Consider the following 26,337-nt stretch of genomic DNA (forward strand, 5'->3'; position numbering starts at 1 on the left):
CACTCCATTGGACGGCGCTTCCACCGCGCGGGCTCTGCGCCTGCGCGCGCCCAGGCGGAAGCGTTGGCGGCGCGGCCGGCCTCGTACAGGGGCGGAGCTAGGCGAGAGGCGCGCAGGCGCGTTGTGCGCCGGCGGCCGGGGCGGGGGCTGCGGAGGATGCGACGGCTTTTGGTTTGTTTGGATTGTGGGCGGTGCGTGCACAGCCCGGGAAAAGCGGGAAATGGCGGCGCCGAGCGCGCCCTCCCTGCCCGCGCTCCAGCAAAAGGGGCTAATGGCCGCGGACAGGGGGCGCAGGTGAGTGGGGGAGGGTCCCAGGGGTCCTTCATGGGGGCCCAGGGCAGGGGAACGCGGGTGTCAGGCGTAAGGCCTTGGCGCCCCCTCCCCTCGGAGCCCCTGGAAGCAGCTTTCTACCAAGGGTGGGAGGCCGGGCTGAGCCCCTGAGGGGCGCGCGGGCGGCAGGCCTCTTCTCAGCCTTGTCCCTTGTCAGCAGAGACTGCCCAGCCTCCCTTCGTCCAACCCGAGGGGAGGCACACAAGGGGAGCTCTTTCCAGTCCTCCCAACTCTCGGCTTCTCTTAAAGATTCTCCATCTTTTATTTCCCGTGGTTGCTTTATGAGAAACTATACTCTGCCGCCTGAAAATCAGGTGAGACCTGCAGACCTCAGAATTCTGCCTGATGTGCATTTGATTGGATTGAACGTATTATGACCCGTATTGTTTTGGATATAGTGAGCAGATTTTCAAAGCAGTCAGCACAGGCTTTGGGGTTTGAGTACTTTGAAAGGACAGGGAGGTTCCCGAGGCTGCGAATGTGTCTCTGCTCTGCCCCAGTTATATCATTTCATGGCAGACACCACCCAGGATAACATGTTTTAATGCCTCCTGGTCCGGACCCAGAAGATTAATTTAGGACTTCAGAGCTGGAACTTGCAGGACAGAGAATCAAGAGCTCCCTTTGTGTCCTTTTCTCCACCCCGTCCTCCTGATTATTTTAGGCTGGTTACTTTTGAAAACTGCAGAGGGGAAGGAGGCTCTGAGGAGTAGAATTTACTTACCCTTTGTTAAGAGACATTTACATTGTAAAGGAAATCTCCATCCGTACAGGTGTCTCCCTCTCTGTACCAGGAAGAAGAGGGGATGACTTTATCTCTAGAAAATCTTAAATCAATGCCAAAAGCAAGGACTTAAGTCTTGTTTATTGTGCTTGTCAGGTAACCTCATGTAACTGACCCCCCCTCCCCACCACCAACATCCTCCTTTGTCTTTAGCTGAAGATAATATTTAAGATGGTGGCTTCTGCCATTTACTTAACCCAGTTTGATTCTTATCTAAAAGTTATAAAACCACCCAATAACCAGACCCCACCTGCACTAATACCATTTTAACGACTTTTTTACATATTCTTTCCTTTGTCTTGTAAAGAAATAACTCACATACATATGCCTTAAATTTAGCCCTATTCTCAACCCATGTTGGCAGAGGCAGCAGCAGCTCTTCCTGCCCGTGGGTCCTGTCCCCACACAGCAGCTCTGACTGCCCATGGGTCCTGTCCCCATTCAGCAGCAGCTGTTTACTGCCCATGGGTCCTGTCCCCATGCTGTTCCACACTATTCTCTAAATAAAAGAGCACTACTGCCAGACCTTGAGAGTCCAAGACGTCTTTCTTTCGACTCTTCGGGTTGCTGACCCCACATCACTCCCATTGCAGACGTGTCCTAAATTTCTAGGTGATTGCAGTTACCTTTGGAACGTCCCCATTTGAGACTCTACATAATATGGAATACAGGAAGGAGCAGGTGTGTGAAGAATGGGTAATGCTTCAGATTAAGCCTAATGAGCTATTGATTGAAAATTTAAGTCTAGAACTTGAAAGAGGTAAGAACTGGGAGTCAATTAGTGAATTGTGAGTGTAGATGAGACTGAATAGGGAGAGGCTCTTTGAGAGGAGGGTGCTAATGGAATATCAGCATTTAAGGGCAAGCCAAAGTTCCTCTGAAGGAAACAGGAACATTAGGCAGAGAAAGGACCTGGAGAGAATGGTGTCATGGAAGCCAAGGGAGGAGAAAGTTAAGGGGAAACTGCTCTGGTAAACTAAGGGAAGAAACCTGAGTGAGCCTTCTCCACTATCGTTATCAATCCTAAGGAAATACTCAGCATCCAGCTGTGATGTTATCTTGTCATTGGCCTCCTAACACTTATTTTTACTAGAGTACATATATGTCATCGTTGTGACTGCTTTGGTGTCTTCTAAGGTGATTCTTAAATGGGGTTTTTCCTTTCTCTAGACGGTGTTGTAGCACGTTTTTACTGAAGGTTTAGGGTAACAGGACTATTAGAACAGAAACAAGAAGTTGAAATGGAGTTTCAAAGGGCTGGCCTGGTGGTGTAGTGGTTAAGTCTGCTGGTGCCACTTTGGCCGCTGGGGGTTCACAGGTTCAGATCCCAGGTGCAGACCTACACATCACTCATCAAGCCATGCTGTGGTGGCATCCCACATGTAAAATAGAGGAAGATTGACACAGATGTTAGCTCAGGGACAATCTTCCTCACCAAAAAAAAAAAAAAAGTTTCAAACATCACTTTCCCAAACCCAAAATTTAATCAAAGTTGGCTGCTTCCAAACCTGGGAATGTTTACTGACCATTTCATCTGCCTTTGGATTCCATGTGCTGTCTTCTTGGATCTCCCTCAGCTCTTCCAAGACAGTGCTTTTTCCTCTAACTATGAATCTCTAACCAGAGTTAAGCCAAGAACATCCTAAACTGCATGCTATCTCACTGATTCTAAGATGCACATTTATTCCCCCACATTTTAACATCTTTGGAATCAAGATGCATTTTTACATAAGTTTTTAAGTTATAAACTGAAGCTATTACCGTATTCTTTCTCACTGCCATGAGGCCCTTATAATCATGTATTTGGAAACTGACTAGGCTGGCAAGCTCTGGGTTCATATAAACTAGACACACAGATGTTATATATTGTACATGGGATTCTTTTAGTTCATAAACAAGCTGATCTACCAAACCTGTAGCAAAAGTAAGATATCTTTGAAATAAAGATATCCCTAGTAAATTCAACTACCAAAATAATTTAGCCTTTACATACTTTAACTTTTTAAGTGATTTAGAGTTATGTTGATTGTGTTCATCATTGGCATTTACCTACTGTGACTTTCTGTCATCTTTCTACTTACTCAGTTCTTACAGGATTCTGCTCATAAAAACCATAGTTGTAATTGGAATAAGTAGGCTAGAGAGTGAGTGTGTATGTGTGTCTATCTGTCTCATTTTTTTTGTATTAAAGCTGGTCATTGGCTTGAGTTTTTGCCATTGTATTAAATTATTTTATTCCTCACCCAGAATCATTTTAAACTACAGCACTTTCAGCAGCCTGGATAAATAATGTGAAATGATTTCTGGAATAATCCCTAATTAAAATTTGTCTGTCAGATAGAAGAGTATTCTTTCTCATGAATATGTGTGCTTGTGTGTGTTGTTTTTGTCAAGAAAGATATTTCCCCTACTTAGACCATTCATCTCAGAAGATGGTCTCGGTTGAACATTCTCCATAAAGAATTATACATCACTTCCTTATGACCAATGTGTTACTGCTTAATACTTATTTAATTTTAACCAGATTCAATAAAATGTCTCTAATCTTGGTGATCATATGTCCTGTTCTTTTTGTTCTTCCTGTCCACACCTCTTCCACTCCACTTTTCTGTGCCAAGACTTGTGCTTGACTACCTTTCGTCCACCTTTATCTGTAGGATATTGGGAGTATGTGGCATGCATCCTGACCATCAGGAAGCTCTAAAAAAGAACCGAGTGGTGCTGGCCAAACAGCTGTTGCTGAGTGAACTGTTAGAACACCTCTTGGAGAAGGACATCATCACCTTAGAAATGCGGGAGCTCATTCAGGTATCTGGAGGCAAAAGAGAAAAGCCAGGAAAATAAATTGGTTGTAGAAGTAGGAACAGAGCATGATTAAGTGTGGCAAGGATGTAGAACCTTACTAAGGAAATGAAAATGCCCTTCCACACTGCAGTGTTTAACACAAAAGATGGATAATGCAAGAGTAATGGGAAGAACTTCACTCAACACATATTTTTCCTGTAAGAGCAAACATGACATTACTAGGAAGCTCATCTGGAGACGTAGAATTATAGCTAGATAAGTAAATATGATTTTTATGTTTTATTCTTCTATCTTAGGCCAAAGTTACAAGTTTCGGCCAGAATGTGGAACTCCTCAACTTGCTGCCCAAGAGGGGTCCTCAGGCTTTTGAGGCTTTCTGTGTAGCCCTGAGGGAGACCAAGCAGGGCCACCTGGAGGATCTGTTACTCACAACCCTTTCTGGTCTTCAGCACGTACTCCCACCGGTATGGAGCCCTAGAAATATGTTGAGAAGGGTTAGTTTGGCGGGAAAGGATTTTTTGAGACAGGGTGGAGGAGACTAGGTTTTTGTTTTTTTTGGACTAGACCATCTCCTTAAGGCTTGGCATGGTGGGTCCTGATTTCTTACAGTTGAGCTGTGACTACGACTTGAGTCTCCCTTTCCCGGTGTGTGAGTCCTGTCCTCCTCACAAGCAGCTCCGCCTGTCTACAGGTGAGAATTGATGGGATAAAAAGGGTCCTGCAGGTTGTCTTTTTTCTTGACTTGTATCGGACTTTGCCCTAGCACAATACCTATTTTCATTTATATTGGGAAGAGTTCCCTCAGTGAATTTTTTAGGGACTAACAGGACAGTTTAGTTGGGCCCATTTCCCTTCCATCACAGATGATATTTTTTATGGTAATTGGCCCTTGGAGCAGCCTGTACAGGTAGGAAATTCGTACATATGATTGGCCTATCGCCTCTATAAAGCTGAGTTATTTTAGAATCAGAAAAGACTACATTTGAGACTGCCCTGCTGATTGCGTAGCCCAGTGATTAGAACAAGGCTTTTTATCAGCTATCCCATTCAGTCGTTCAGTGAGTTGAGTACCTTCTATACGCAGGCTAAGTACAGAGGACCCAGTGATGAGCAAAAGCAGACAGGGTCTCTGCCCTCATGGATCTTACAAATTAGCAAAACCCCAGTTCAGAAGGGTGCCTGAAGTTATACTGAAGTACCAAGATTGATGCATAGATTGTGTGCTAGTTTTTTGGCTCTCTGTGGCACAGATACTGTGGAACACTCCCTAGACAACAGAGATGGTCCTCCCTGCCTTCAGGTGAAGCCTTGCACTCCTGAGTTTTATCAAGCACACTACCAGCTGGTGAGTCTTTCAGAATGGCAAGAGTTGAGGAATGAGATATCCTTCCTGGGCGTCTGAGCTTAGTTTGCATATACATTTCCTTCCTGCTTTATTTGTCAGAAAGTCATTGCTGATTGAATGTCTTAGGTGTGCATTTCTCTATTTTTATCTGGTGGGGTTAAGAAGAGTATGATGTCTTTGTTTTCTTGAAGTGTCTTATCTAGTCAGGAAACACAGTTTCTGTCCTCAAGAAACTCATGGTCTAATTGGCCTTCCCCCGCCAGGCCTATAGGTTGCAGTCTCGGCCTCGTGGCCTGGCACTGGTGCTGAGCAATGTGCACTTCACTGGAGAGAAGGACCTGGAGTTTCGCTCTGGAGGTGATGTGGACCACAGCACTCTAGTCACCCTCTTCAAGCTCTTGGGCTACAACGTCCATGTTCTTCTTGACCAGACTGCAAAGGTACCCAAGGCAGGAAACACTGCCATGTAAATTAGAGAGCTGGGCGGTGCAAATTAGGGTCAGCCAACTGCTTCAGTATTGACTTCCTAGGATAGCTGTGCTCTCCTGAAGAGTAATAAATAGTTCAGGGTTGAATTCTCATTTTTACATGTTAGGGAACTTGATTCCCAGTACTCGGGAGGTGAGGAAGTACTGAGATTCACCCAACCAACTCAGAAAAGATATTTATAGGCCAGGACAGTGCAGGACATTTACTTCTTGATTGATAATGCTACTTACAAGTCCAGTTATTGTTCAGAAGATTACTTTGGCAGATAAAATTCTTGTAAATGAAAGTTTGCTAAAATTGTCCTTATAAATACCATTTTTTTGACAGTTTAATGAATTAGCATATGGGGAAATTGCTCATTCTGAACAGTTGTATGGCCACAAGACAGATCTTAGGGTAGATTACTTCTGGACTAGATTCCTGTAGATCATTAGCATTTTCATTGTGGCTTGTTCCCTGTTGACCTCAATTACTGAGCTGCACTACTGACATTGTTACCTTTAGGTATTTCTGTTTTGAAATTGATAATAGCCTGTTGGTAAATCGATATTAATTATTCATTTTGATTCCAGAATACTAGTACTTTCCTAAATTTGCCTTTCAGAATGTCAGTGGTAACATTAAAGTTTCCAGGAGATTGACTTTGATCTGTTGAGATAGGGGATCTTTGTTTCGTCTTCAGCATTATCTGTGGTCTTTGTTTCTGTTTCTCAGCACTCTTGCTTCTGTGAGAATAATTAAGCATTTGCTCTACTTTTGGTAAGGCCAGTTTCATCAGTAGGTACTTGAGTGTTCTTCTTGACATGCTGTTTTTGCCAGCTTCCTAATGACAGCCCATGCAAAGAAGTAAACCCACCTTTGTTTCAAAGTTATGTCTGGAACAATTGCTTCAGTTATCAAGTATTTAGGTAAACTATGTGCTTTCCTGAGAAGGCTGCTGGTCATGAAGTCATAAGTGTAGGACACCAGCCATAATTCCTAGAGGGAATCCTATAAGAAGCTCACTTAATAAAATGAGTGCTGTTTATGTTTCATATGTTTTGGTCTAGCTGTTCCTTTTACTAGGAATTCATGTTATGGTTTTCCAAATTTTATGCAATTGATAAGGGATGTTCTATACTTGGTTAAAAATACAATCCTGAGTCGCCAAGTTGGCTATATACTACTGTTTTTCAGAAACGTTCAGTAGATTTAATGAGCCCATGAGCCCACTTCACAAATACCATTCCCACTTATGCCAAACCTGATGCAGATCCAAAAACCTATTGGGTCCTAATTCTCTGGTTACATTGTTCTATAAGTAGAATTGCAGTTGAGTTAAACTTTGAGTTCCTTAAAATGGGGGGGAACTATGTTAGCTATCTAACTATGTTAGATTTTTAAAATGTGGACCTTGAGTTTAAGGTACCTCATTTAGATAAGGGAGTCTTGACATCAGCCAAAAAGGAAGTGTATCCCTTATGTTCCTAAGGACTAAACAAGATTAGAGACAGTGTCTTCTATAGTAGTTAAGAGGAAGAAACAATCACCTGATTCCGTATGCTCAGAAGGAGAACTGGAGGATATGAGACTTGAGCTGGTCTTGAAGGATAGAAGCTACTAAAGCAGAGAGGAGTGGTGAAGGGATCCTAGGCAGGGAGAATAGCATATAGAACAGAAATGTGCGTGTGATGTTAGGGACCTAGTGGATAAACCAAATAAATGCCTAGGGCAAAGGACTGCCAAAAATAAGAATGAAAATAAAGGGACCAGAATGCACAGAGCCTTACTTCCCGAAGGAATTGAACTTCTTTATTTTGACATTAGAATATCATTAATAATTTTTGAACAGAAAGGTGGTGCATTCATAGTAATGATTCAGGAAGATTAATACAGCACTATTGTAAAGGATGAAGTACAGACTAGTGGCAGGGAATCCAGTTTGGAGTTAATATTGTAATGCCCGTATGAGATGTTGAGGGCCTGGGCAGGAAAGTAGACCAAACAGGAAAGAATTTCTGTGAAAAATAGTCTAATGGCGTGCTTGTACTATCAGCGCTTGGTGATTGATTGTATATGGAGAATGATGGGAAAATTAAGTAAGGAATTGAGGGCCTCAAAGGAAGTCAGGACCAAAGAGGAATTTGGGAATGACTTGTGTGGGAAAAATGCTTTAAGTAGTGAAAGAGTATGAGATCTTTGAGGAAGAGATTAGAGTAACAGGTACAAAAGGCTTAGGACTGAACTTTGGACTCTAGCCCTCCATGTAGCTTAATCCTCAGCTGTCAAGATTCAGAAATGTGAGGACATGCAGAATCAAAATTGACAGCGCCCAAACTCTCAGATACAGTTAAAATCAGGTAATTACAATGGGTATGATAAATTGATACACTGGGCATCTGCACAAAATACTTTCCTCCTGGTAGGACCTCTCATGAGACTCAGCTCTTTTATCAGGTCATTATTTTATGAGCAAAGAATCAGAACCAAAAAAATTAAGATCCTCTCTTTTTTACCCCTATTATACCTTTTTGATTTTAGAGATAATTCCGTTTAAAGATTGGAAGTAGTTTCGGCTTAGCGAATCCTCTTCCCTTGACAGTGCTAAAGAGCATGCTGATATTCTCACTGCTCACGTGGGTTTTCAGTTTTTCTCTTCATCATCAAAGTCTTTCCTCATTGAGTCTCCCTCATGAGGTTGCTAGTTCTAGAATAATAGTTTCTCATATAATATTAGGAAATGAGACACATTTTAAACTGGCAAATTTCCTTTTACCATAAGTATTGGTTTTTAACTTGCATTTGGGTCACAGACTGCTTTGAGAATGTAGGGACAAGCTAAGGGTCATTCCAGGAAAATGGAGCTACCCAGAAAATTTTGCATATAATTTCACAGGTTCACAGGTTATTATTTTCTCTTCTGTCCCCCATACCCCCAGCCAAAAACACACACAAGAGTTAAGACTCTGCTATTTATAGAAGTACTGTAATTTTATCAGAAATAAATCTACGGATCCTATTTTAAGCTATGCTTCTTTTGGAAAAATTCCTCCAATGACTAATCCCCATTTATTGAATGGTTTAGTCTTATTAAATTCAGTTACAAAGTGTGTGTTCTCACTTTGGGCTTTGTTGTTCTCTATTTACTGACCTAATAATCTCACTTAAGTTTAATACTCGTAAGTGCCAAGCATATATTTTTATTCTCTTCTTTGAGCAAAATTAACCTTAACTACTATATGTTAAATTCTATCATGGTCAACTCCAGGGAGCATCATACTTATGTATTCTCTTGAGATTATATGTTCTTGAAATAAATGAATTTTGGATATATCTTATTACCTTAAGATTTACAATCTTATGGTTGGTTTCAGTTTGGCCAGAAAATATACATACTTTTTCAACAGAGCCAATTTCTCCATTTCCAGTTAAGTTGCAGACTTTCAAGTTATTTTATGTCATTAAGTCTCAGTTATCTGCAAACAGAAGTATTCCAAACAAAGAGATCAGTAGTTCTCAAACTTTTGCATTTCAGAATCAACTGGAGGCTTTGTTAAACTACAGTTGCTGGGTCCCAAGACTTTGCATTTCTTACAAGTTCTCAGGTGATGCTGCTGTTTTAGGGACCACACTCTGAGATCCACTGCAATGTAGTATACAAGTGTGCTTTTCACTGGGGGCTGTATATGGTAACTGTTAGATATACGTGTACTGTAACTGTTCTGCATAGGTAGCATATTCATCATTGTAGTTCATTCATAATAAAATGAACTTGTTTTCTCTTTGCTTATCTCAGATAGGAGAGACAACCCAAAAATCTTGAGCTGCAGAGGGAGACATAGGTTTAACCATTTGCATCAGATTGTTATACTATTAGATATAGTCTATTTTTCCATTGGATGGGCCAAATGCTTAAGGTAGAATGGTATTCATGTAGGGCAACTTAGTGCAAGATAAACAAGATTCTTAAATTGGACTACAAGATTGACCAATAATAGGTCTCTTCGAAAAAATGGTATCCTTGTTACTCTTTGTTAGACAAGCATATTATAATAGTGGCAGATCTTTGCAATATATGCCAGACATAGTAATAAGTCCTTTCTATTTAATATCTTATTTAATCTTCACAAACTTGGAGAAAATTTACTCTTAATTATCTTCTTAAAAAATAGGTATTAGAGCCTTGAGGGGCTAAGTAACTGGTTCCTGTTTATGAACCCAGGGGTCAAACCTAGGTTTGTCTGATTCCGTAACCTGTGTATGAAGTCGTAGCCCTGTACAGAATCCTCCATAGAGTGTGCTCTTCCCTGAACAAAGCATCTATTATACAGACGTTGTCACTGTCTCTGGGAACTTAAAATCTCAGACAGAATATAGCCTAGAAGTACTACTGCTGTTCTCTATTGTTATGATGCTGTTAGCCCTTTGTCACAGAGCAGGTTATTTTCCTGTAGTTGGAGAGGTAGGTTACTTATTCATTCACAGCTCACCTGGTGGTCCCCCTTGTGCCATATATTTGCAAGGGTATTGCTCTACAGAAGGATCTGGTTGATGACTGGGGAATGGATAAAGTTAATTCACTCATGATTAGCTTCATTAGTAACTTGCTTTAATCCGGGAGTTCTTAACATATCTCAGTGAGTCTGTGAATTTTGTGAAATTATGTTGAGAATTCTGTATCTGAAGTCATGCATTCTTCTGGTGAGTCCACAGCTTTCTTCAGCTTCTCAAAGGGTCTCTGACTTCAGTTATTGACCACAGGAACGTTCAGAAAACATTTTAATCTTCTAATAGCTTAGAGTGTCAGACACCAAAGTAAAGCTTATGTTGGTGCTGTCTACAGTGAACAACACTAAAAGTTATCTTTCTTCTAGGAAATGCAAGAGAAACTCCAGAATTTTGCCCAGTTACCTGCTCACCGTGTCACTGACTCCTGCATAGTGGCACTCCTCTCTCATGGCGTGGAGGGTGGCATCTATGGTGTGGATGGCAAACTGCTTCAGGTACGTGCAGTCTTGTGGATGATAGCTCTTGAAGCCAGGTGGCTTCGCCTCCCCTGCCTGCCTGTCTTCCCAGTGATGGCTGCTATTGTATGTATAGAACTCAGGAGGTCCTACTGACTGCTTAACCTCCCTTCTCCCTTATTTCTTTCTGGCAGCTGCAAGAGGTTTTTCGGCTCTTTGACAATGCCAACTGCCCGAGCCTACAGAACAAGCCGAAAATGTTCTTCATCCAGGCCTGCCGTGGAGGTGAGTGCCCTAGCAGACCAGCACCTGGGTGGTGGCTCCTGGGCAGCCTCCCACCAGCTCTCACTTTCCTGTTTGCTCCTCTCAGGTGCTATTGGATCCCTTGGGCACCTCCTTCTGTTCACTGCTGCCACCGCCTCTCTTGCTCTGTAAGTGTCTCCCAATGCATGGGGTGTGCTGGGACTTGGGCAGCCCATGGCTCTCAGGTTGGTCAGCTCTCTGTGCACCGTCATATCCTGATCTCAAGACTCTCTTTATCTGTGTCTTTGCCTTCTTTCCTGAGAACCCTTACTTTTTTCTGTGCTTATTAACACTGATGCACTTTTTTTTGGTTACTCATTCCAGTTAAGGATTTTCTGTCTGTCTCTTCTTCCTGTCCCTCCCACTTCATCCCCTTCCTCTTTTCCTGTCTCCATCTCTCCCCCCCTTTCCACTTTCTCCTTTACTTCTCTTTTCACCTATACTGCCATTCTTGCCTCCTTCCTTCCCTTTGTCATTCCTGTACCCTGCAGGATAGCAGTGCGGAAGCCCCATGTCAGCCTGTGGCTCTTACTCTTCCATGAGCTGCTTCCGTCCCTCTTCTTTCTTGCATGCAGCCTGTTTTACCTCTTTAAGTGCCAGGACTCCGTGACTAGGCTCAGAAGACATGCGAGCATGCTGCTCATCCTGGAGGAAAACAGTAATAATTAAAAGCTCTATCCTTGGAGTCAGATTCTACCTCTACCACTGACTGGTTATGTCAAGTCAGAGAAGTTACTTGATGTCCCTCCACCTTAGTTTCCTCCATCAAAAATGTAGATAATTATCAGACGTACTTAAAGTTGTTGTGATGGTTAAATGAAATCATACGAATGAAAGGCTCATAGTAAATCCACAGAAAATGTAACTGTGACTGTTATAACATGATCAAGGGGCTCGTTGTTTGGTTTAAAGGTCACTTTGTCCAAACATTCAAATAATTTTTTTTATCTATTGCGTGTTCAACAGATGTAAATGGTTAATATTGTTATTATGCTCCTAATGTCACCAAAGAATATGGTTTGTTAAGGTCCTGTAACATGACGAGGACTATACAAAAGGAAAAGAAAATGTTTTCTCCAGGCCGGTCCGGTGGCGCAGCGGTTAAGTTTGCACGTTCCGCTTCTCGGCTGCCCGGGGTTCACCAGTTTGGATCCTGGGTGCGGACATGGCACCGCTTGGCACGCCATGCTGTAGTAGCCGTCCCACATATAAAGTAGAGGAAGATGGGCACGATGTTAGCTCAGGGCCAGGCTTCCTCAGCAAAAAGTGGAGGACTGGCAGTAGTTAGCTCAGGGCTAATCTTCCTCAAAAAAAAAAAAAAGAAGAAAGTGTTTTCTCTCTCTAAAGAGCATACTGTTTCTCAGAAAATAAAGCAAAGTAGCTTGAGAATGGTTCAAAAGCCTCAAGTAAACAAGAGTGAAATTAATGAGGTGTGAACATTTTAAGTGAGCTTAGTTTGAAGAGATTTTGTGGATAGGGTAAGGCTTTAATTTGGACCCAGAATGATAAGCTTTACATAGATGTGGAGTAGCAGGTAGAACCTTTCAGAGGAAAAGAGGGAATACAATATGAGAAGCATGCCAAGATTAAAAGGCTGCCCCCCCCTCACCAAAAAAGAATGGTGTGTTGAACCAGAAGTATGCCCGTATCTAATTAAAAGTTGAGCATCTGTGTAAGTGTGTAGTGAGATGTGGCTGGCCACATGAGCTAGATAAGCTGATTATAAACCTTTAGTCACAGCTGAGGTTTTGGACTTTAACAGATAATAGTATGGAGCTATTGTGAGCTTAAGTAAGAAATAATGTGACAAATTTTTTTCCAGGACAATTTCCATGGCGGGGTGCTGCACTAAGAAGAGTGTGTGAGAGCAGGAACTTATTTTTCACCTGCTGTATCCCTAGGCCCAGAGCATTGCCTGATACATGGTAGCCCTTAATAAACATTGAACGAACGGATGAAAACTAATTTGCCTAAAAAATTGTAGCAGTAATGTAGAAAACAGATGTGGGGGTATTGTGAAGAAAGAATCGATAACATTTATTGATTAATAGATGTGAGATGTGAAGGCAAGAGAGAATTTTCCTTTCTCTTGAGGGACACATTCAGCTTGGCCTGTTTCCTTTTTACAAGGTATCACCAAGCAAAGTAAAATGAAATAAAGACATTCATGATCATTTTCTCCTATATTCAGAGATATGTACAGTGTAGATCTGGATTGGGAGAAATTGCTCTTTTCTGGGGTCATTTGGATCTTTTCTCTAAAATTAAATCCTTCAGGGAATGACCAGTGCTCCTTTGAAAATTTGAGGTCACCTGTCATCTGTCCTATTTAGTTAACGTAATTGATGTCTGTAAGAAGTCCCGTCCTCTGTCCTATTGTCCCCGCCCCGCACCCCGCTCCTAAACTGAAGAGTAAGCTCCATCAGAGCAGCAGCCTTTTCTTCCCTGTATCCCTAGGGCTCAAAGCAGAAACAGTGCCTGGCATATGGCAGTTGCTCAGTAAATTTTTATTGGATCAGTGAATCTTGGTCGTTTTCCCCATAATTCTTCAAGCTTCACTCCCCTTTTAGGCTCTCTTGAATGTTGCATGGAGCAGGAAATACTGTAAAAGAGCATACTCTTATCTTTCGTTTGTTGAGCTGTGTGTCCTCCCTGTCTTTCCTCCCTACAGCACCCCCAAAATAAAACAGCATCAAGATAAGAATATGTGTAGGGATAGATAAGGCCTGGGTCAAGACATTGGGCGTGTACTCAGGGTATGTTGAGAAATGGCTGCCAAAATTGAACAATAGTGTTCTTTTTCAATTATATAGAAGAAAATAGTCAAATTATCCTAAGTTTTTCCTCTTTTAAATTTCTCTTGAATCTTGGATGCCCCCTACAATTTGTCTTATGAAATTAATAAACAAGTAGTAAGTGATTTAAAAATACCAAAAGCTGATTATGCTTAGTTTCATAGTGTTTTATTGATACATAGGTTTGAAGTTGTGATTTTATATAGCATGCATATAGTAATCATTTTTAGTTTATTAACTTTTTCTTTTTTATATAATAAAACTAAATGTATCCGTATTTTGTTGTGTATTGCAATAAAAAGCACTGTGACTCCCAGGTATATTGCTAATTGAACAAGGAAATCATGGACATGGATGACTTTTAGTTGTGTTTACAAGGAGTGTGGGATTCAGCACTTTTCCTGTCTTACACAGAATGGACAAAGCTTAGACCATATCTAAGTGCACATGCTTGAGCACCGTGCCTGGCCTGTAATGGGCACTCCCTGAGGAATGGAGGCATGCTGAGAGAGGAATGAGTAACGATTTTTGCTTTTGTTTTAACAGACATAGGTTGGAGGTAACAGCTGGAAATGGCTCTTCCTAGTCAAGATTGTAGGGAACTTGGGCTTGCCTATGATGGGCCCAAGAGAGATGGGAGGAACTAATGTCTTTGTCCATTCTGTCTGCCTTTTTACAGATGAAACAGATCGTGGGGTTGACCAGCAAGATGGAAAGAACCATGCAAAATCCCCTGAGTGCGAGGAGAGTGATGCTGGTAAAGAGGAGTTGCTGAAGATGCGACTGCCCACTCGCTCAGACATGATATGTGGCTATGCCTGCCTCAAAGGTATTTTGAGTTCTAAAAGTTGACACTCTCTTAGACATGTAGTTTTTCATACTGGCTCTCTGACTGGGGAAGGTACAAGGTGCCGTGGAAGTCTAGTTTGGGATGTCCAGCTGTGTGAGGGTATTCTGTAACTTTCACACTGTGGTTAATACTGTCCTGTTTGCAGGGACTGCTGCCATGCGTAACACCAAAAGGGGTTCCTGGTACATTGAGGCCCTCACCCAAGTGTTCTCTGAGAGAGCTTGTGACATGCACGTGGCCGACATGCTTGTTAAGGTACGTTGGCTCAGTTTGGCTCCATGAAGCTTTTGCATCTCCACAGTGTTCTACCTTCCTCCTCCCATGCACTATTTTTCATAGTGTCTCTCCCCTTCTGGTTGTGCTGGTATTGTGCAAACACCACATTCTCAGACTTTGGACCGTTGCTTTCTGCCCTTCCAGGTGAATGCACTTATCAAGGAGCGTGAAGGATATGCCCCTGGCACAGAGTTCCACCGATGCAAGGAGATGTCTGAGTACTGTAGCACTCTGTGCCGTCACCTCTATCTATTCCCAGGACACCCTCCCACGTGATGCCACCTCTCCATCATCCATGCTGGATAGAGGCTGCTGGACCACAGGAAGCATGAGACAGCCTTTTCTCTTCAAGATGCACGGTTTCTGTTCTCCCCTCTCAGGGATTGGGAATCTCCCAGGCTTGTTTCACACACTCATCATCTCCGCCTTTGAGTGTGGGACTACAGGCCATCTTCTCCTATGTGAAGCTCTTTCCCTGTAGAGCTGGCTCTGGCTGGACTTATTGCCAAGTGTTTGGCTGCAGTAGAGGAGCCTGGTAAATGATGTTGTGAACACAGTGTCTTTATGGGGAGAGTGCATATGGGTTTCCTCGATGTTTGTGTTGAGTTCCTGCCCCCAGGGTTTTGTAGGTAGCACTTTGGTAATTGCTTTCGTTATGTTAGTTAAGACGTCTCAGAGATCATCTCCTATCTTTTCTTTCATGTCCCAACCCCATTTGTCCCAGAGTGAGTTGCTGGGACCTCGGGTGCATAGGAAATAGGTTGTTTGACTTCTTCTTCATAAAGGGAAAGCGGCTACTGAGCTAACTGCTTAATGGGCTTCTATTTCCCTGAGAATAAACACGTGACACAAGAGGAATGTCATGAGATCAAGGGTGATTTAATGTAGGCATTTTTCATTTGTCTTCAAAAAGACAAACAGAACTAGAGACACACTCTGTTGCTATATGTGGAAATGACCTGTGCATTCCCTTCGGAACCGCAAGGCCACACAGTGGAAGGACAGTCTTCTCAGCTCAAGGAATTCAACTGTTCAGCAGAGCTTAGGGTTTGGATGCCTTGTGTCTGTAACTTGGTGATCTTTGCCCACAGAAGTTCCAAAGATCTTTTAATTGTTGTTCTCTCTCTGAACTTTGTTACTGAAATGAGCCTTGCAGAGAGTGTCAGCTCGTTGATCTTTGCCCACGGAAGTTGCAAAGATCTTTTAATTGGTGGTTCTCTCTCTGAACTTTGTTACTGAAATAAGCCTTGCAGAGTGTCAGCAGAGGCAGATAAGAGTAGCTTGTACTCTACAACCTGTCACCTTATCTTCTCTTTTCTTCCTATGAAATGTCCCTTTCTGTAAAAGCTTCCTAGTTGTTATCTCCCTGCTTCCTGTTTCCTCTCCTCTTTACCTTCATTTCATCCTGTTTATTGCTGCCCCCAAATTGCTTAGATAGTACTTAATTGGATCATTGGCTGCTCAAGGATATAATGCAGTACCTTGTTCCTGCTTTCTGCTTCAGTGTTAAATCCCCTTTTGATTTTATATGGCCTGTTTCCCCTTCCCATTACGTCTCTCCATTTCAAGGAGGGCACTTCCATATGTTATTAGGTTACCCTAGAAGCCTTCTTTATCTTTGCTTCTATGAAACTCTCCTGTTCTTTAAGCCCTTCTTTTCTACTTCTATTCTTGCCCCTTCTAATCTAACCTCTATGTGACAGATTTTGGTTTTGATTTTTAAATAGAAGTCTGATCATGTCACTCCCGTGTTTGGAACGCTTTGGTTTCCTTCTATACCTCAAATAAAATCCAACTTCTTACCTTGGCCTACAAGGCCCCTGCCTTCCCCCTTGAACCTCATTAAGTACTAATTTCCCTCTAAATGACAGCCACAGTGGCTTCTTCAGTTTCATAATTCTGAGCTCTTTCCTGTCCTGGACCATCTCACTTTTCTGGGGTCTCCCGTCCTTGGCTTGAGTGGCTTCTTCATTCTTCAAGTCTCAGCTTAAAGCCCCCCTCCGGAGGCCTTCCCAGGCCCTTCTATCTGTAAACAGTCTTCTCCTGTGCTTCTCTCTTACTGCATCCTGTTTAATTCCTTTGTTGCACATATCACAATCTATAATCATATATTTACTTGCTTCACCTGTTCATTTCTGTCTCCCCTACTAGGTCGTAAGTTCCATGAGAGCAGAACCCTTGTCTCTCTTGTTCACCAGTATGTACCCAGTGCCTGGCACATGGTAGGTCTTCAATAAATGTTTGTTGAATGAAAGAAGGAAGAAAGCAATCCTAGCTAGAATCCTCCTTTTTGACAAAATTTCCCTTTGATAATATACACAGTTGAGCGTTTGTACTCTATTTTTCCATGTGTTTTGTTTTATCCACTGGTATTAATTAGCTCCTGAAGACAGATGTCATGTGTGAGACAGATGTCACGTGTGAGACAACGTCCTCCACTTCCCCCATAGTGCCTGGCACAGTGCTCGGCCTACAGAAGTTCAGGTGCTTAGTCAATACTTGTTCTGTGAGCCAGGTGGTTCAGAGACTTGTTGCCAAGTCCTGCCCTTGGGTCAGTATCATATGGAAGTATTTGGGTGATAGAACCTTTCCACTTCCCACTGCCAGGATTTTGTATTGCCATCAGGTGCCAAATAAATGCTCGTATTTATTACTGATGTCTGTGTGTGTCTAGATACTCAGTCTTATGAATCCCACATATTTTCCTTCCGTAGCCCCTGACAGCATTCCTCACCATGTCACAAGGCATACTCAGGGCTGAACACCCCTTATTATTTTGCTGCTAGACCTTCTTTATATGTGCAGGTCCACACCTGAGATGAGCCCATCTTAGTTGTCACGGCCACAGGCAACTGCTGAAAATGTAGTTAGCGCTGGGATTTCTCATGGTCAGAAGATGGCAGAGTCATTAGCAAGCAGTGTTGCTTCTGGATTATTTAGATTATGAGATGGAGGCTGGAAAAACAGATTGGGCTGGAATAGGAGGATGATGGGGATTGTACAGTTCCATTTCTCATATGGTCCAATTTGGAGTTGATGGGCATAGATTGTAAGAGAGGACTCTAGGGCAGCATAGAAGAGCTCTAATCAATGGGCTGCGTGTGAGTTGGGGATTCTCGGGGTGCAATGTATCTAAAGTGTGTTCTTGGAGAGGCAAATGGGCTATGGAGGTTTAGCAGGGGATGGGAAATTCTATAGAAGCATTTTGGTAGGAAGCAGCTGTGGACCCTTGGTGATAGTTGTTGAGAAATACACAGGGGAAGAACAAAAAGGGATTAAGTTGAGCTGAAGCCTCTCACCAGGTGGAGGGAGAGGAATTGGCTGAGGAAGAACACAGGCAAAAGGCATGAATAGTAGACTGAAACTGGCTGGCTGTACTGTGAGAAAAACAGTGGGATATCTCAAGGGAGGAAGGAATACAAAGTCTAGGAGAGGTTAGGGACGTACTGGAATAGTGGGAGTAAGGTAAGTGCCCATGTTCAGGATAGGAGGGCTTTTGGGAGGTGTGATATGTTTGGGGATTACAGAGCAGCATCTGTCTCTGAGCTGGGTTCCATGTCCTTGCCAGCCCCGCCCTTGAATAAGGGTATCAGGTTGAATTTCACAGCCCTATTCCCTTCCCCCTGCTTGCCTTTGCCAGGGGATTCTCTGCTAAAATTATCCCCCTCCCTGAGCTGGGGGCTGCCCTTCTCTGCTGCCCTTCCCCATCCTGTTTCCTCTAATGGGGAAGAGGAAAAAAGGAAGAGATGAAACAAATGAGATATCAGAGCCAAGGCGGAAAGTATCTAATTGGAAGGGGGAAGACATTAATAGTCGACTGAGTGCTTGTGTGTCACAGATACTATGCTTGGGCTCTACAGTACGTCCTCCCCGCAGGCCAACAAGGTAGTCATTTTTTCATTTTTATCAGAAAAGGAAAATGAGGCTTGGAGACTTGAATTATACAAAAAAGGAAGAAGTGTAGCTTTAAGGGCATGGCCTCTGGAATTAAATAGATTTTGAATGCGGGCTCAGCCTTTTAAGATACATGGGCTAAGGAACCTAACCCTACTGAACATCAGTCTCCCTCATCTGAAAATAAGGAAAGTTGTTTCTACCTTAAAAGGTACCTATGAGATGACGTGATAATGCATGGTGAATCATGCTGTGTTAACACATTACAGATACTTAGCGATTGTGAACTATCTTACAGAAGGAGCTTCAGTTTAGTAATACAAGTTAACATTCAGTGCCTACTATGAAGCAAACACTATGTAACTTTTTTGCATGCATCCTTATATCTGTATAACCCTCTAGATTACTGCCTTTCTGAAGAAACAGGCCAGGATGTGAACCGAAATCTGTCGGCTTGAGTGTACACTCTTTTTTCTTTTGGTGAGGAAGATTGGCCCTGAACTAACATCTTTGCCAGTCTTCCTCTATTTTATGTGGGATGCCACCACAGTATGGCTTGATGAAGTGGGCGTCTGCACCCGGGATCTGAATCCGTGAACCCTGGTCCACTGAAGCAGAGCGCGCAAACTTAACCACTACACCACGGGGCCAACCCAAGTGTGCACTCTTAACTAACAATATTGCTTCTGTGACTTTTCCTATCATGAGATCTCCTTCCTCACTTTTATGGGCTATAGATGCTTCCCACTGAGCTGGGAAAATGAGCCTGAAACCAAAGACTTTATTCCTTCATAGCCTGGTTGGGTAGAGAGTAGGGAAAAAATGTATCATATCTGAAAAACCAGAAGAGGGAGAAAGAGACCTGTCCAGCGCTATCAGGAAGGCCTCACATGCAGGGCATAGGACGGGACCAAGGATTTGTAAAGGATCTGGAAGGCAAGGTCCAATAAGGAGTGAAGAGAAATGACTACCAGTGAGTACGTGTACAAAGAGAAAGCATTTTCAGGAGGAAGTTGCGGTTACGTAAGTGAAATTTCAGAAAGGTGGGTGCTCGTGGTTCCAAGCTAGGTTGGATGTGTGAGGGACGGTGGTGACTGAGGACCTCCTTAAAGAGTATAGTGGTGTATTGTCCAGCAGGTTGGGGAGGCCAGACTTCAAGAGGTGGGAGTCTGAAAACAAATGTGTAACAGAGAGAAAGTTCATACTTCAAAATTGATTTGGGGATGCCAAGGGGCTGGCTCCTCTCATCCACCTACACAGGTTTCCCCCAATATCTGAAAGCAGAGCGTTCCTATGAAGCCTTTTGTAAGCTGAAATGGCATAAAGCAAAGAAGCAATTACCATTTATTTATATGGGGAAATTTTTTGAGCGTTCCCTGGATCCAAAAAATAACCTACCAAATCATGCCAAATACCACATAAAACCTAAAAAAACACTTTAAAGCAGGAATACTGTGAGAAATACACAGCTTATATAAAGTAGAAATAATGTATGTACAGTAATGTAGTTTCATGTACCAGAATGGGGGGGCCTGGGCACACTGGAAAGCTGAGAGGTGGTAGTGGTGATGATGGTGGGGTTAGGCTGAATCATCAGAGGCTGAGGTGGCGGGAGGTCCAGGAGATGGGTGTAGGAGAGAGAGGAAGAGAGCCACCTATTAACATCTCATTGACTGAATCCGTGAGGGCAGGCAGGTCACTAACAGCTACACCTATGTCTGCCTGCCTGGATGTTGAGGTTCATTGTCTGCTGTGGCTGATGTGAAACCTTGAAATACGACAGCGTGTTTGACTGTTTGGTCGCTGCAAAACACAATGAATGCTTTTTTTTTTTTTTTTTGAGGAAGATTAGCCGTGAGCTAACATCTGCTGCCAATCCTCCTCTTTTTGCTGACGAAGACTGGCCCTGAGCTAACATCTGTGCCCATCTTCCTCTGCTTTATACCTGGGACGCCTACCACAGCATGGCTTGCCAGGCAGTGCCATGTCCACACCCGGGATCTGAACCGGTGAACCCCGGGCCACTGAAGCAGAATGTGCACACTTAACTGCTGTGCCACCAGGTGGCCCCGTGAAAGCTATTTTTGTTTTTTGCCTTTTTCGTAAAAGTGAAAATCCTCTTCGGATTTCTTTCACTTAGCAAAAACAGATAATGTAGATCTTTCATAAAAGAGAAGTGGCATAAAGTGAACTTTTGGATGACCAGGGAAACCAGTACCCCAACACACACCATGGTCATTTTTGCCAACCTTTCTTCAAATTGCAATTCCTTAAGCCTGTTAACCTTTTAGTATCATGGACCTCAAGAAAATCTATTTAAAACCCCAGAAGAATAAATATCTTACGCAGTATGCATATTTTATAGAATACATGGGTGCTTATGAATTTGTTTCCAAATTTAGGAGCTTTTCACAGAACCTCCTAGAAATTCAGCTTTGACCTTGCAAATGAGAACCTAAGCACTGTACCCGTGGAGTGTTGCGGTGAGGGGCTGGGCATAATTTAATTTTATTTTCTTGTTCTCTTGCAGGATGAAAACCTATGAGATTTTAACTATTTCTAATCTCAAACATGGGAGAATTACTCTCAAATCCTTGCCCTCCAGCACCAGCAGCTGCAGATTTTCTTGACCCTCCTAATTTCAGAATCTGGTTTTTAGAATTGCAGCTGGTGCTTCGACTTGGCTTGGTCAAGTGTGAGGGTTTTCGCAGTCATGCTGATCCCTGCCTTCAAGTCTCAGAGTCCATAACCAGGACCAGACTTTCTCAGGAATAGTGAAGAAACAGAAATTGCATTAGATACCTGTTTCTTGGGGTTATCAAGTCCCCACAGAAACTGGCTACCTTCAGGAGAGCCAAGCTCGACCAGCACTTGATAGGCTTTTCTATTTCTGAAGCCCCCCAAAGAATATAATTTCATTTTGGCACTCTATTTTCTTTATTTACAAAAGCATGCCTTTCATCCCACACCCAACCCTTAGATCTCTTTCCTATTTTCTGCCTGTGGAGAAGGCAGATATCACAGAGCCTTCAGTTCCTCGAGTCATCATCACAGGTTTGTGATCCTTGTGAGTGGATTATAGGCCTTTGGGCATGCAGGATTGTTAGAAAAGTGCCTTCATTAGTATCCATCTTCCCACCTGCTTTGGACAATTCCATTTAGCCTAGAGCAAAATTAATTTTAGACTAGATATTTGGTGTCCCTACCCTGTATCCCTGAACTCAGACTGTCCCTGCAACAGACCCTGCTTGGTGATGGATCCTAATCTACACATTACCTCCTGTTTATAACTTTTCTTCTACAGAGAGGAGTTCATAGGAGAAGGAATGTCCTAGGAAAATTGGTAAATTAATAGATAAATAAGTAAAAGTGATGCAAGATAGGGTAGTTTGGCCTTGGCCAAAAATTATTTATTGGCCTGAAAAGGGAAGGATAGCAGAGTACTTCCCTGTCATCTGTCATGTTGTCAGGCTCATCATCATCACACTCACTCCCTTTCCCCTCCACCTCCCCATGCCCCTGGCCCACTTCCCCTTCTCCCCTGTTATCTGACTGGCCCCGATGGACCTAAGATGGGTGCTCGACAGTCTAAATGGAAGTGCAGTCCCTCGCTGTAAATCCAGGTTGCTAGCGTGGCTGACATATCACCTGGGAAGTGGGAGAAATGCTAGAACCCAAGGCTATCACCCCTGCTTCCCACAAGCACCCCACACCCAGTGAGTGATAAGGGTGGGGTCAGGGGATGGCACAAGGCATTATTAGCAGCCTGTGGCAGACAGAAAAGGCAGAGCTGGAGGAGAAAACTGAAACTTGGATGGGGTGGGAGAGCTGGTCTGACTGATGAGGACTGTGCCTCGGGAAGATACAGAGCTGGGAACAACCCCACAGGGAAAGATGGCAGAGAGGCGCCGGCTACTCTCCCAGGTGGGTTACTCTCCAGTGCTTGCAGGCCTTCAAACCCCTCCGTCTAGCACCCCGCCCCTCACCTTTCCACAGACTGATTTGAAAAGAGGCGGGACACAGAGGGTGCAGATTCCGCTCTCTCCAGGAGCACACAGGTTTGAGAGCATGCTAAGCAGTTTTCCATCCTGGTCCGGGCAATATTTATAGAGGAACCAGTGGCTTGAGGCTGGAAACCTCCTGGTAACTAAGGAGGGGGGCAGTGCTGCTGGCCCTGCTGAGGGAGTTCCCTGTGGGGCTGTTCCTCAGGTTCTCATCCAACCCCTCCCCCGCACTGCTCTCACACCTGCTTCGACCCCAGGCAGATCAGATGTGGCAGTGGGGGGGTCATGTGACGGAGAGATGGCTATAAATAGCTGGGGGTGGGCATGCTGCCCCAGACGCCTTGGGGACAGGCGAGAGGACAGGCTTAAGGAGCTGTATTGTGGGGAGGACTGGGGCAAGCAGGCCAAGGCCTGGCCAGGGGAGGGAGCATGGAGCCATCTGAGTCCCAGAGGCGTAGGGGCGAACAAAGCTGGTGGGGTAGTGCCCCCCAGTACCAGTATATGCCCTTTGAACACTGCACCAGCTACGGACTGCCCTCTGAGAATGGGGGCCTTCAGCACAGGCTCTGGAGGGATGCAGGCCACCATCCTAACGCCCACCCCACACAGGTAAAGTCCTAAGGGGAGGGGGCGGTGAATTTGAGGAGACAGAGGTGTGATGGATTGGGGTAAAGGAGGAATTAGGCAAAAAAAGGGAGCAGTGTTATCTTTTCTAACTTAAAAAAGTACATGATAATGTGTTCAAAATATGAAAGTCCTTCAAGGGGCTGGTCTCAGCTGAGTGTGCACTTGGAGAGACGACACTTGTACTTTTATATAACCTTTACTAACAGAATCCTATGGGGACCAGCGGAGCCGCACATGCATGAGAAGCTCGTGCTTACATAACCCACATGGAGTGGCTGGCGTGGGAGCCCACACCTCTGCGTGTGCGAGCTGAGTCTTATACCCTCACCCACATGCAGGCACCAACCAGATTTCTCCCTCCCCTCCCCTCCGCAGAACACACACAAATAAACACTTGTGCAGAAGGCAGGAGAGTTGGGATAAGTGGAGAAAAGAGACTGAATTGCATATCAGTGATCAAAGGTATACTACCATCAAAATGAGCAGAAAAAATCCAATCAAACGTTCAGGTGGGAAGATTTCTCCAGTGAGAACCTGATAAGTGGTAGCCACCTGGAAAGGCACGGACATATGAGCCTAGCGAGAGGGGCTTGCAAACTGACTCGGGGTGTCCAGGGATAATTATCCTCCAGGAGTGGGGATATAGGAGCGGGGAATGGGGTGGACACAACTAAAGGAAAGGTTGGGAGACTGTCACAGACAAAGGTTGTGATGAGTGAGTGCATGATGATGAGGGCACACAGAGTGCGACAGGATGGAACCTGTCAGGAGAAGTAGGAAACCAGAATTGAAAAGTATTTTAGCTAACTGAGGGGGAGGGGGAGCTTGCGCTTCCTTTAGTTTAGGGGATCTGTGCAGAGCTGGGAACCTGAGGGGGGCGCTGTGCCCGTGGTCTCAGCACTGGGGGTCAAGAGGATCCATGTCTCAGTCCTGATCAGTCCCTGGGGCTGGTTGCTAAAGGCAGCCTTGGGCAATCATTTGGTGAGTGGGGACACAAAAGTTAGGGGGGGCTCGAGTCAGAGGGAGCTTTCTCGAGAAGGTAGGGCCTGGCCTTGGAGCCCTGTGTGGGATTGGACAGAAAGACCCCTCCTTGTGGCCCTGTGCACACTCTCACCCACACAAATGTTCACATCTAGATGGGAGGACAGCTTGAGTAAAAGCTCAGTGGTGGTACTTTCTAGTGACAGTGAGGAAGGCAGGCAAACTAGTGTGACGTTTCATGTTGGAAAGGAATGGCAAATTAATTTGGGAAGTAGGATTGGGCTGGTTTCCAGGGGGCCTTGAAAGCAAAGAAGAGCTTCAATATAAGTTTTTCTGTGTTTAATTTTTTTCAATGGAAAATTTCAAACTTACACAAAAATAAAGAGAATAGTATAATGAATCCCCAAGTACCCCTTAGCTAGCTTCAACAATTGTCAATAATTTGTTGACATCGTCTCATCTATCCTTCCCATTCCTGGCCTCACCCCTACACACACTGGTGTTTTTGTTAACAAATCCTAGACAAAGCATCCCTTTTGGACGTGAGTTTTGACGTCTCCCTCCTCTCCCTTAGCCCTGCTCTGGTGTGGCGGTAAGCCCTGATCCAGCCAGCCAACAGCCAACACAGATTTGGCTTTTTTAGTGTTTCCCAGCACAGGTTTGGTATGAAGCACCCCTGCCCCTTCCTTGGGTCCATCAGTCTAGACCCAAGGGAGCTGAGATAACCTGTGGACGTGCACTGACCTCCATTGGTAGTGTCTTCTCTCTGGGTCCCAGGTAGGGTGTGGAGGGAAACACTGCCCCCCTTCATCACTAATCTCATCCCAGAAGATGAAACAGTGTGAGCAGGGTATTAGTGTGTGCTTGTCCCGGACTCAGGCATAAACTCTGCTGCTCGTATTGTGAAATTAGATCTCTTCTACCCAGGCTCTCCCAGAACCAGCAACGTGGCCTGGCCTGACCCTGGCCCCAGAGGACAGAGTCAGTGCAGTGGGGGTGGGTAGGCTAAAAGCAGTTAGAGACCTTGCACTACCCCCTCACCCACAAACACACATGCTCTAAGTCAGGATGAGAGTAGAGGACTACTAGGTCTGAGGGCGCTGTTCCACCCTCTTCTCCTTTAGGTGAGCATCTAATTATCTTGCTCTGGGAAGAAGTAGATTGACTTGCCTTATCAGGACTGGTTCCTGTATGCATACAAGCACAGGGAGGTGAGGTGGATGGGCTTTCTCTAAGCTTCGCAGAGCATCCGAGCCGCCTCAAGTTAAGGCTAGACACACCCAAGGCACAGTGCAACCAAGAGTCACCTGCTGGTCTGTCCTCACCCTGTCCACGTCAGGATTCCTAGGAGGGAAGTCAGTGCAGAGGGTCTGGGGAAATAAGAGAAGCTGAGATACGATAAGCAGAGTGACACATAAAACATCTAATTGACACAGATGCCCAGTCTTAGCACAGTTCTCGTATCTCTACTTCAGAATAGAACTTGGCGTCCTTGATGAAGGTTGTCATTGACCAAGATGAGTACAGATATAGAGAGGATGAGGATGGACAGACAGGGATGAAGAGCAGATAGAGAACAGGCAGTGGAGGGCAGGGATGACCGCAAAGTGACTCTCCATCAGGCCCTCAACCTCCAGGATTTTAAAAACCAGTTTGTTTTTTCTGTGGGTCTATTCCTTTTGATCTTCAACAGGACAGACATTTCCTATTCTCCCTCTGCCCAGATTTATGGCCATCACAAAGAGCAATTCTCAGACAAGAAGCAGGACATGGGGATGCCCAAGAAGACAGACTCCAGTGCTACCATGGACAGCAAGGATGAGGATCACTCTTCCAAATGTCAAGGTGATGGGGCCTGAGGAATAAAGGAATCTGGACTAGAAGGAGGTACAGGGATTAGAAGACTAACCT

General features: G+C 44.2%; 2 protein-coding genes across 7 annotated transcripts in view; both read left to right on the top strand.

The window, feature by feature from the left end:
• Positions 1-33: 33 nt before the first annotated feature.
• On the top strand, positions 34-17,577 carry CASP2 (caspase 2). Of its 3 annotated transcripts, XR_011539294.1 has the most exons (12): positions 34-294; positions 3,772-3,922; positions 4,216-4,383; positions 4,529-4,610; positions 5,170-5,264; positions 5,528-5,704; positions 10,607-10,735; positions 10,891-10,981; positions 11,067-11,127; positions 14,474-14,623; positions 14,790-14,899; positions 15,065-17,577. XR_011539294.1 is itself a non-coding variant. In XM_008537948.2 (11 exons), exons 1-11 carry the CDS (start codon positions 221-223, stop codon positions 15,194-15,196), a joined length of 1,389 nt encoding a protein of 462 aa, XP_008536170.2. In that variant the 5' UTR covers positions 34-220; the 3' UTR covers positions 15,197-17,577. The 3 variants fall into 3 exon arrangements, 2 of the variants coding, with proteins under 2 accessions (XP_008536170.2, XP_008536171.2); XM_008537948.2 differs by lacking the exon at positions 11,067-11,127 and having other exon boundaries at positions 4,216-4,413; XM_008537949.2 differs by lacking the exon at positions 11,067-11,127.
• Positions 17,578-23,152: 5,575 nt separating this feature from the next.
• Positions 23,153-26,337, top strand: part of CLCN1 (chloride voltage-gated channel 1) — a 30,553-nt gene continuing 27,368 nt past the window's right edge. For 3 of the 4 annotated variants that reach the window (XM_070616674.1, XM_070616672.1, XM_070616671.1), the window contains exons 1-2: positions 23,153-23,427; positions 26,151-26,271. Coding sequence is in view for 2 of the 4 variants with exons in the window: in XM_070616672.1 (XP_070472773.1) it covers positions 23,248-23,427; positions 26,151-26,271 (301 nt within the window). In the remaining 2 variants the exon portion in view is untranslated. Of the gene's footprint in view, positions 23,428-26,150; positions 26,314-26,337 lie in introns of all 4 variants that reach the window. The other variant, XM_070616673.1, reaches the window with a different exon arrangement.

The sequence above is a fragment of the Equus przewalskii genome, chromosome 4 (assembly GCF_037783145.1).
Source record: "Equus przewalskii isolate Varuska chromosome 4, EquPr2, whole genome shotgun sequence".
Classification (NCBI taxonomy): domain Eukaryota; kingdom Metazoa; phylum Chordata; class Mammalia; order Perissodactyla; family Equidae; genus Equus; species Equus przewalskii.